Source organism: Nyctereutes procyonoides, unplaced genomic scaffold, assembly GCF_905146905.1.
Source record: "Nyctereutes procyonoides isolate TBG_1078 unplaced genomic scaffold, NYPRO_anot_genome, whole genome shotgun sequence".
NCBI classification, from domain to species: Eukaryota; Metazoa; Chordata; class Mammalia; order Carnivora; family Canidae; genus Nyctereutes; species Nyctereutes procyonoides.
The window spans coordinates 61,029,213-61,040,417 of NW_026575121.1; the positions used below are offsets into that span (position 1 = coordinate 61,029,213).

At 49.4% G+C, this 11,205-nt stretch overlaps 1 protein-coding gene across 2 annotated transcripts in view; it reads right to left on the reverse strand.

The window, feature by feature from the left end:
• GAS6 (growth arrest specific 6) overlaps window positions 1-3,243 on the reverse strand; it is a 33,607-nt gene extending 30,364 nt beyond the window's left edge. The window contains exons 1-2 of one of the 2 annotated variants that reach the window (XM_055335890.1): window positions 2,950-3,239; window positions 2,395-2,561 (exon numbers count right to left, since the gene is read on the reverse strand). In XM_055335890.1, coding sequence (XP_055191865.1) covers window positions 2,395-2,561; window positions 2,950-3,028 — 246 coding nt within the window. In that variant the 5' untranslated portion in view covers window positions 3,029-3,239. Of the gene's footprint in view, window positions 1-2,394; window positions 2,562-2,949 lie in introns of both variants that reach the window. The other variant, XM_055335891.1, reaches the window with a different exon arrangement.
• Between the last annotated feature and the right edge of the window lie 7,962 nt (window positions 3,244-11,205).

Consider the following 11,205-nt stretch of genomic DNA (forward strand, 5'->3'; position numbering starts at 1 on the left):
TGAGGCGAGACAGCGAGGTAGCTGGTCTAACCTGGGAAATGGGCCAATAAAAGGAAGGATCCAGGCAGGTCCTACTGCAGCTAGGCCAGTAAGGAAGGCAGAACCCTGGGAAGTTATAGATGGCTTTGCTACGAGAGAAGTTCACAAGTCTGTACTAGGCTGGCTGCAGGGATGCCAGGCCCAGGAGGTGAGGGCAGCCAGGATGTCCCATGCAGGGACGAGCCCAGAGAGTGCTGACTGCCTTAAAATCAGGGAATCATGAGCACACTTTCTTTTTCTTGCCTTTGTATTACACATTTGTAAATAAGGTTATAATTAAAACATAAAAGCTATTAAAATCAGAGCATTAAAGCCCTGGGAAGGACACCGTGGTTAATGCACAGTGTGTCCAGGCAACAAGGAAAAACCAGGTCAGGGCCCTGCCATCCTGGCTGGGTGGGGCCTGGCTGGCAGGCCTGGTCAGGGTGGCTGGTAGCAGGGTTGCTGTGAACTGGTCACCTGGAAGCCCCATCTCGTGCTCTCGGTTCAGGTCTGGGGTGGGGGAGCAGCACCACACCTGTCACACAATCCCACAGCTGTGCAGGGGCCTGGCAGCCAGGCACCCAGCCCTGCTACTGGTCCTCGGCAATGCTCCACAGAGAATGGCTCACTGGGCCACCAGGACTCATCATTAAAGAAATCCCAAAACAGGCCAGAGAAGGTCCAGAACCTTGTCCCTCACAACAAAACCGACACTGAGCTGCTATTGATGGGGAGGGCAGCAGCCCCAGGGAAGACACCACAGAGTGGCCCCATGGCAACAACTTGCCCAAGGACAACTGCTCGTGGCTGGCTGTCCTGTCAAAGCTGGCTCCAGAGAGGGCCAGAGAGGGGTTGTCATGTCAACTGATAAGAAACACAAGTGAACATAAAGCCTAAATTGGGCCACACAGAGTCATTCATTTACTGCCTGAAGGTTTATTTCATCCCAGGATTCATTCATTCTTTTCTTTTTTCTTTTCTTTTCTTTCTTTCTCTTTCTTTCTCTTCTTTCTTTCTTTCTTTCTTTCTTTCTTTCTTTCTTTCTTTACTTACTTAATTAATTAATTTATTTATTTATTTTTCCCCAGGATTCTTTAAAAGAAGAGTTCGGGTAGAACCAAAAACAGCTGTGAAATCACCCTGACCTCATGGTATAAAGTCCATCCAGTTTCCACACTCTCACTTTCCAAATGCATTTGCCCCAGGACAGACACACATGCAGGTCCCGTGGGTCCTGTCCTGTTGGAGGGCAGAGCTCCCGGGCAGATGCTGAGGCCACATTGGGCTGTTCCCTGCCCGAGGCTGCGTGCTGCCCCATGTTCCCCAAGGACATTATTAATAGAAATGTGTCCTGAGCCAGCATAGCTAGGGCTCCTGAAGTCCCCAGCTGCTTCTATAGAGCACCTAGCTGAAAGGCGGCACATGCAGGCCACCCTGGCCGGGCCCCCTGACCCCAGCCCTCCTGCCCTCCCGTCCCACATATGTTCTGGTCCTATTCCTGTAGTGGTATTTTGGGACCTGCTGTAGCAAGCAGTTCTAGACTTCATGTCTCTCAGTTCCTCTTTCAAGCACACACTCCATCCCCCTCGATGCGGACCAAGGGGGTCCAAGGGGTTGTAGGCAGCCCACTCCTCACCTCCAATGCATCTAAGGAGGGTAGGGGGAAGAAGCTGTTTGGCTTCATAACCATCCTATTTCTTTTACATCTTAAAAACAGTAGAGGTGTTGTATATTGTGTACTTCCTTTCAAGTGGCTGTCTACCACGGTATCTGTGGGCCACATTCAGTTGAACCCCAACTCTGGGTTTCTGCTGGGGTGGTGATCTCAGGGTGGTGAGATGGAGCCCGATTAGGGCTCCGGCTGAGCGGGGAGTCTGCTTGAGATTCTTCCTCCCTCTCTCTTTGCCCCCCCCCCGCCCCCCCAAATAATCTTTGAAAAAATAAAGTGGCTGCCTTCAGGGACCTGCTGAAGGAAGATAAGTGAGAGTCTCAAGAGGACCTACTCCTACTCAGGCATCTGCTAACAGCTGTGGAAGCTACTGGAGTCACTAGGAGAAATGGGGCACAAAAAGTGTGCAGGACGCTTGAGGGCAGCCTCGGGGGCCCTATGACACTGTGCTTCCACCATTTCTGAGTGGCCTTCAAGGATTCAGGGTGTGAGACCTGAGGGCAGCAGGGGCCCCCACCATGCATGGTTCTCCAGGAGCTGGAGCAGGGCAGTCTGAGCGGGGAGCAACCCGAGGCTCCCAGCGGCGCGTGCACACCCTGGACCCGGTGTCCCCAATGCGGTGCCGGTGCCGCAAGGACAGCGCTCCAGGTGTCCCGGCCCCGCCAAGCCGCGCAGCACCGCCCCGGCCAGCCCTGCGCGCTCACCGTCTCCGGGTCGTTCTCGAACACCTCCCGGGCCTCCTCCTGGCTGCACAGCTCCTCAATGCACTCCCTCTCCAAGTGGCCCTGCTTGGCTTCCTCGAAGACCTGGTAGGCACGGCGCTGCCGGGGCCGCAGGAACTGCGCTGCCTCGCGCGCCCGCAGCATTACGGCTGCCCGGACCGGAGGGAGTCGGGACGGAACCGGGACACGCCGTCAGCCCCGCCCCGCCCCGCCCCGCCCCGCACGCGCAGGGCTCCTGGCTCTCCGCCCGGGGATGCTGCTGCAGGGCGCGGGCCCGGGGCGCGGGGCCAGGGGCGCGGGGCGGGCGGCACGCGGCCAGGGGGGCGCGGGGTCGAAGAGCGAGGTCAGGGGCGCGCGGCCGGGGGGGCGCAGGATCGGGGGCGCAGGATCGGGGGCGCGCGGGGCCGCGGGGGCGCGGGACCAGGGGGCGCGGGGTCGGGGTCGGGGGCGCGGGAGGCAGGCACCGGCGCACCCTGCAGGGCACCTGGGGGCGGCGGCGTCCCCTGCCGGGGGTCCCCGGGTGCTCACGGTACTCACCGTGCGCGGACTCGGAAGCCAGCAGGAGCAGCAGCAGCGCGGTGCCCAGGGCGGCGGCGGGCCCGGGCGGCGGCGGCATGGCGGGGCCGGGCCGGGCCGGGCCGGGGCGAGCGAGGGCCGAGGGCCGGGCGTGGGGACGAGCACCCGGCCGGGGGCGCGCGCTCAGAGCGCCCGGGAGGCCGAGGCGAGCCGCGGGCGCCGCGGGGCGGTGGCTCCGGTCATCCCGTGCGGGCGGCTCTGAAGGTCACATCCCGGCGGCGGCGGCGGCGGCGGCACCTCGGCGCTCGCGGCCGGGGCCGGGGCGGGGCGCGCGGGCAGGACCGGCCTCGGGGCCGCGCGGGGGCGGGGCGCGCCGGTTCCCACCCGCGCCGGGCTCCGGAGCAGGTTTTCGCCGTGAAGATCAGAGGCCGGAGCGGGGAGGGGCGGGAGGCGCGGGAGGCGCGGGCCCGGCCGTGGCCGCCTCCCCGAGTCACCTAACCCGGGCTGGGGCAGGCTGGGGCGGGGGGAAGGAAGAACGACCGCCAGGCACCGGGGGCCGGAGCAGGTACCGCCGCCGCCCCCCCCCCCCCCCGGGTCCACCGCACCCTCTCCGGACGCTGCATCTAGGTCTTGAGACATTTTCTCAAGACTTGGAACCACCCAAGAAGAGAGACGCTGAGGTCACCCGGAATCCCAGCGAGGTGCGGGGAGGGAGACGACACGACTTCCTTTGTGATTTGCTTCCTATGGCGATGACGGGAAGACCTTGAGGTTTCCCGGTAGATACTTAAGCTGAAAGCAACATTGTGCTCTGAGACCAAGACACAAACCACACGGGAACGCAGCCGCTCGGGGGGCTCAGGCGGCCCCGAGACACCCTCCCCGACGCCGCACGGGACCGCGCCCCCAGGCGCCCTCTCCTCGGCCGGCCCCGGCCCCGGCCCGCCCCCGCCCCCGCCGCGGGTCACCGCGCTGGGGGGCTCCGCGAGCGTCCAGATCTCGCTTCTGCGGTGGGAAATGAGGTAGAAAATCGCTACGGATTCCTGAGGTCGAGGCTTGAAGGTGGGGTTAATGAGCATTAAGACGTTAAATTCGGGAACTGAACTTCGGTGAGAGCGCTCTTCAAAGAGCATTGACACTTTAATAGGTAAGTCCCCGGCACCTGTGATCTGCAGCTACAAAGCTCTTCCTCCTCCACGGCAAGTGATGAGAGCGCCCTGAAACACCTTGGGCTTCCAGCTTGTTGTTCTTAGGGAGAAACACCGGTTTCACAGATCTGGGTGGGGTGATAAATTCTTCAGTGTGTATTTATACAGACCTTTAATGAATTAATTACACTTCTGTTATTTCCTAGGTTCCAGGCCTCTGGCCCATGGATAGATTTCAGGAAGCGTGTGCAATGATTTCTTATTTCTGTGTGTTTGGTGAAGAGAATTTATAAGACCATGCAATTCTCAGAGTTTGATCCCAGTAAGACTGTGGAGGCCTCTTCATGTCCCCCTGGGAGGGTCCATACTGTGTAGGGACTCACTGCTTCAGGTGACCATGCATGATCCCTACTGAAAGGAGGCCCTGACCTCTTAGCCTGGACCTCAAGCCCCTTCACCCTCTTCCCCATTCACCCCTGGTACTAAGTTGGTATCCTAGTAACCCCAACACCTTCCAATACGTAGAGACTTACTTTAATAAAATGCCTTCCCACACACTTGGTCATTTTGATAACTGCAGAATGCAGAATGCAAATGCTCAGGGAGCAAGGGAAGGTGTCTGGCCCAAGCTAACTCTTACCAATGCAGAAAAATTGCTCTAAGCCAGAAATACAAAAATTGGATAATGACTTCCAAAATTGGAAAGACTTGTCAGGGACTATATCATATACCCTGAAAAAAACAATGATGAAGTAGACCACTCACCTGTTAGACCTAGGGTAATGGGTGCTTTGTATGGACCATCTACAGTCGTGGTTGGAGATGGAAAGCCAGTGGCTCCTCTTGCCAGGGATGGCAACAGTGGGATGAAACTGTTGAGGTGGGATCAAAGTGAGGGTATAGGAAACAAGGTATTTGTAGATGAAAGTTCTGCTTTCTTCCTTCTACCATCACATCTGCAGGTGATGATTTCAAGGTGCTAGGACCACTCCCTTATATGTATCCACTCAATAAACTGAGCCAAGTGCTTGCTATTCTGTCTTCAAAGGCAGTGTGCTGGGTGCTGACCAAATCAATCATATTGGGTTTTCCTAGTTTTTAAAGCAGCTTTACTGAGGCATAATAGAAATATAGTAAACTGCATAATATATTTTGACATATCTGTGATGAATGTATATACCTGTAAAACCACCACCACAGTCCCCCATCACTTAAAAACATTTCCTCATGCCCTTCACTAATTCCTCCCTCCTGAGTCATCCCTGCTCCATCCTCACCTCCATCCTCAGGCAAAATCGCTGGTCCACTTTCTGACTATAGAGTAGTTTGCATTTTCTGGAATTTTACATAAAAGGAATCTTATACTATGTGCTTTTTTGTCTGGCATCTTTCACCAGGCGTATTTATTTTCAGATTCATCTACCCTGTTGCATGTATCAATAGATTATTCCTTTTTTTCCCCTCAGTAGTGTTCTGTTGTGTGGATACACCACAATTAGTTTAGCCTCCGTCTGCTTAAGGACTTTGGCTCATTTAACAGGTATTGGTTATTAGGGGCAAAGCGGCTATGAGCATTTGTGTATAAGTTATTGTATGCACATAGCTTTTATTTCTCATGAGGAAATATCTAGGACATAACGTAGGACTGTATGGTAGGTGGTTAAATTTTTAAGAAACTGACAAACTTTTGCAAAGCAAATTATTTTGTATGTTTCCACCAGCAGTATATGGGGGATTCACCTGTGCGTCTCCTACCTGTACTCGCTGTGGTTAGCTTTTTAATTTCAGCCCTGGGAGCAGATCTGTAGTGGCATTCCCTCGTGACTTGAATTTGCATTTTTCTAATAACTAATGATGTTGAGCAAATTTTAATGTGCTTATTGCCATCCAAATATATTCTTTCATGAAAAGTCCATTTTAATTTTATTATCTTGTATCTTTTATTTGGGCTGTTTGCTTTTCCAATTATTAATTTATTTGTTGTGTTTTTAGAGTTCTTTACATTTTCTGGACACGAGTCCTGTGTCAAATTGTGATTTGCAAATATTTATTCCAGTCTGTGACTTGCTTTTTCATTCTATTAAACAATGAAACTCTGCTTTCTTTTAATTTTGAAGTACAATTTATCATTATTATTTTTAATGAATTCTGCTTTTCAAATTATATTTGCCTAATCCAAGGCCACAAATATTTTCTTCCAAAGTTTTATATATTTACATTTTACATTTAAAACTGATCCACTTTGAATTCATTCCCACATATTTCACATTTTTCCATCCTATTGTAGATGTTTTTTTTTAATTTTTTTAAATTTATTTTTGATAGTCACAGAGAGAGAGAGAGAGAGGGGCAGAGACACAGGCAGAGGGAGAAGCAGGCTCCATGCACCGGGAGCCCGACGTGGGATTCGATCCCGGGTCTCCAGGATCGCGCCCTGGGCCAAAGGCAGGCGCCAAACCGCTGCGCCACCCAGGGATTCCCTATTGTAGATGTTTTTAATTTCAATTTCTGATTGTTTATATTTGCTTTTTGTATATTTATCTTTTATCCTACTGCTTTGCTTAACTAAACTATTAATTTCAATGTTTTTTGGTAGATTCAATAGAATTTTTTACATAGATGGTCATATTGTCTGTAAACATAGCAAATCTTCTTTCAAATCCAGCTGCTTTTTACTTCTTGTCTTGTGTTATAGGCTGTATGGTAACCTGCACTACCGTGTTGACAATGGTGAGAGTGGAGACTCAAACTCGGTGGAAACGAGTCAGTCCTTCCACCATTAAGTGTAACGTTAGCTGTAGGATTTTCATAGATGCTTTTTCTCAAGATGAGATTCTATTTCTAATTTTCTGAGTTTTTTTTCATTAGAAATGAATAATGGATTTTGTCAAATACTTTTTCTGCATTTGTTGAGACAATCATATTTTTTTTCTTTTTCCATTCATTATTATATAAATTACCTTCACTGATTTTCAAATATCAAGTGAACCTTGCATCCTTGGGAAGAACCTCACCTGGTCATGATGTATTGCTTTTTTAAGAATCTTTGTAACCGGGATCCCTGGGTGGCGCAGTGGTTTGGCGCCTGTCTTTGGCCCAGGGCGCGATCCTGGAGACCCGGGATCGAATCCCACGTCGGGCTCCCGGTGCATGGAGCCTGCTTCTCCCTCTGCCTGTGTCTCTGCCTCTCTCTCTCTCTCTCATAAATAAAAAAAAAAAAATTAAAAAAAAAAGAATCTTTGTAACCATGTTTATGAGGATATTTTCTTTATCTGGTTTGGCATCAAGAAATACTGGCATCATGAAATGAGGTGTTCAGTGGGAAACACTTCAGTAGGAAAAGTTTATGTAGAATTTGTGTTAGTTATTCTTTAAATGGTTGATGAAATTTATCAGCGATGCCATGCATACCTAGAATTTTCTTTGTGGGAAAATTTTTACCTATAAATTCAATTTCTTTCATAGATATAAGATTATTGGAGTTATCTGTTTCTTAATGACTGAGCTTTGGTAGTTTGTGCCTTTGAAGATATTTGCCATTTCATCTAAACGGTTGAATATGTTGGCACAAAGCTACTCATAATATTCCTTTAATATTTGTAGATCTGAAGTGATGACACCTCTCTCATTCTCAGTATTGATAATTTGTGTCTTTTTTCTTTTTGTCTTCATTGTTCTGGCTAGAGATTCAACAATTGTATTGATTTCAAATAATCAGATTTTGGTTTAATGTTATTTCTCCATTATTTTTCTGTTTTCTATTTCATTATCCAATCTAATTTTTATAATTTTCTTCATTATCCAATCTAATTTTTATAATTTTATTTCTTTCATTTACACTGTATTTCATCTTCTCTTCTTGATCTAGTTTCTTAAGATAAAAGCTGAGGTCACTGACTTGAAATTTTGTCTCTTTTTACTACAGATCTCCCTCAACTTACAATGGGGTTATATCCTGATAAACCCAACATTAACTGAAAATATTTTAAGTTAAAAATGCATTTAATAACCTAACCTATTGAACATCATTGCTGAGTCTGGCCCACCTTCATCTCATTGTGATGATCAGCTGAAGACCTGAGGGGGTCTCTGCAGGTCTCTGAAGTTCTTTGTCTGCACAGCCCTCTCCCTCATGCAGTTGGCGGCTCTGCATGGGTGGCTTCCCCATGCCTGGCAGCCTCACCTCTGTCTAGGCAGTGACTTTGGCAATCCTAGGGCCCACCTCATTTATTTCCTGTCCCCTAGGGTTCACTCTTTTGTTATTTAATTTCCAGTGTATTGAAAACTGTTATTTCATGTATTTGTCTGGTTGTTCATTTGTTCCAGGCAGGAAGGTGAATCTGGTCTATTACTCTATCTTGTCCAAGAAGCAGAAATCCCCAGTCATATTTTAATGAAAGTTTTTTTAAAAGCATGTTTTGCAACTCATTGGTTTAGTGGAGTCTTTAAAAAGATTTGTTTGTTTGTTTGTTAATTTATTTTTATGGAGAACATGCATGAGCAGGGGGTGGAGCAGAGACTGAGGGAGACTGAGCATCCTAAGCAGATTCCCTGCTGAGCATGGAGCCCAGCCTAGGGCTTGATCCCATAACCCCAAGACTGCAACCCGATCTGAAACAAGAGTCAGATGCCCAATTGAGTGAGCCACCCAGGCACCCATAATGGGTTTTTACTTTAACAGAATTCAGTGTTTTGGTAACCAGTGGTTTTTAATGACGCAGAATAGAATAGACAATATCAGAGTTTTATTGGATGTGAGTTCTTTATTTCCACAATATCTATTTTTGTGAGTGTTGATTGGATCACAGTTGTAAGAAATATTTATTATTGTGAGTTGTGGTCAAAAAGTTTGAACAACATTACTTACCTTAGTTAATGAAGATGCTCAGACCTCATTAATTTGAAAGTCCTTTCATGGGTAAGTCCTCCAGGGTCTTCTCTGAGGATGACCAACATGTCCCAGTTTTTCAGAGATGTTCCCAGCTTTAAAATCAAAGGTGCTAGGTCTCAGACCCTCTCAGCTTGGGGCATGCCAAGAAGGTTACTCCCCCTATGCCACCCCCTTGAGGATCCCTTTGTGGTCTGTGATTTACAAAGGTTTTGAGCCAAACGTTCCCACATAAGTGGTTTTATGGAATGCTGTAGGGATCTTCATGTAGAAACAATGTAGAAACAATGTTTCCAGGTAAGGTTGTCTACTGTAGCCTAGTTAACTCCCTCATCTGAAACATGTAGCCTCAGACTCACCTGAGTCCCAGGCCCTGATCTTGGGGAATGTGCAGCCCAGACAGAGGAGGAGGTGCATGGTGGGAAGAGCAGAACCTTGGGAAGAGCAGAGAGTTACCTCCTCTACCTACAGTGATCTTTGGCAAGCCACTTTTCTTCTCCACCCCAGTTTCCATATCTGCAGCATGCCCAGCTGGCTCAGTTGGAGCACGTGACTCTTGATCTCAGGGTCATGAGTTTGAACCCCATGTTGGATGTAGAGGTCACTTTTAAAAAATTCCTTCTCTACAAAATAGCATATGCTTACTGACTCTTGGTGCATAGTGTGATAGTCAGATGGGATGGTGGATGACAGCTCCTTGTCATGGATGGGGTCCTGCCTGTGCTTCCCTGGACCAGCTCTAGCCACGCAGTTTCCACTGCTTATGCCCTACTGGTCTGAGGAGGGAGGAGCAACAGTCTTTGTTGGTCTAACAAAGTAGACAGTAGCTGGAGGGGCTCTGCTAACCAGTCGAAACACATTCCTATCTTCAGGCCCAGCGCAGGGGAACTGCTATGGTAAGGAGCCGGGACAGGGGCACCTCGTGGGAGCCAAGGACCACGGGAGGGTGTGGGTGCAGCTGGATGGACAAGGGTACCATGTTCAGGACAGGCAGGTGGGATCACCTCTGTGACTTGCAGACCCAGAAAGCACGTATGACCAAGGTAGCATTGTAGAGTATAACTGTTCTGTCAGAGTCATCCTGATGGACCTGCATTTGTGTTTGTGACTGAGCACAAGCCCTATCATGTCATTGCCCAGGGGCAACTGCCCCAAGACTTGAGCATTTCAGAGACATGTTCATCAGAGCCATTCCTGCATGCACAGAAACCCAACCCAGATGTGCTAACACTGCAAATGGGAACATGCTGGTTTGGGTCACGGACCAGCCCAGGCCTGTGCTGACCTCAGGATTCTGGTTATACCATGACCCAGCCTTGTGCTATCCTGCAGCTAACATTTCCTGTGTGTGTGGTAGGGATGGTGCAACTGCTGTAGGCTGGCCATGTCTCCACACCCAGAGGCTCCACAGGCAGGCCTCCTGCTGCAGGTGTGGGGGCCGAGCTCACACTCCTGGCCATGTGTGTTCACAGCTCCAGCTCAAAACATGCTGTGAGATTCACAGCCCTTCAGGGCAGGGAAGAGCTCCAAAAAGGCAAAGTGCTAGGCAGGCAAAATGCAATGGATGCCCCTTATGGAGAAGAAAAGCCTTTTGTATTGGAAGTGGAGATAAGTGTAGCATAATGTGAAAGTTTACATTTTTAGAGCTTCCAGAACAATAACTTTTTCAGAAAGATTTTTTTCCTTCTGGCTGATAAAAGAATTTGTTGGAAAAGTATGTAAGTTGGCTCAGAGGTATGCCCGTAGTGACCTGAAATGCTGACATGATTTCGTAGGGTTTGTTCTGAGCTTTGTCTGAGGGAGTGATCATTTACACGAGCCTTCTCCCCCGGCACTAGACCTGCATCTGGTGCCAGCTTCTGGTCCCCTTCAGTGCCGCAAATAATCGCCCAGGTACTTTGTTTGATTACTGGGACAAAGATACACATTTGCAAAGCCTCCTTGAAAATGTTCATCTTTTCTTGCCCTTTTAGCATCTCAGTTAACCTCTGTTAGCAAAGTAACTGAAGGCACTTCAATCCAAGTAACATGAAATGTCTCTGTTCCTGCTGTTGGCAGGGTCCCTATCAGCCCAGATCTATCTCTGTTGTTGGGGGGTCCCTATCAGGCCTGCTCTATCCCTGCCATTGGGGGTCCCTAGCAGTCTGGTTCTGGAATGGCTCCAGGAGTCCACCTGGCCCACCAAGGGGAGAACAGGGGTGCCGGGGGCAGATCAAGTGGGGTCCTGGGAAGTCAAGGCAC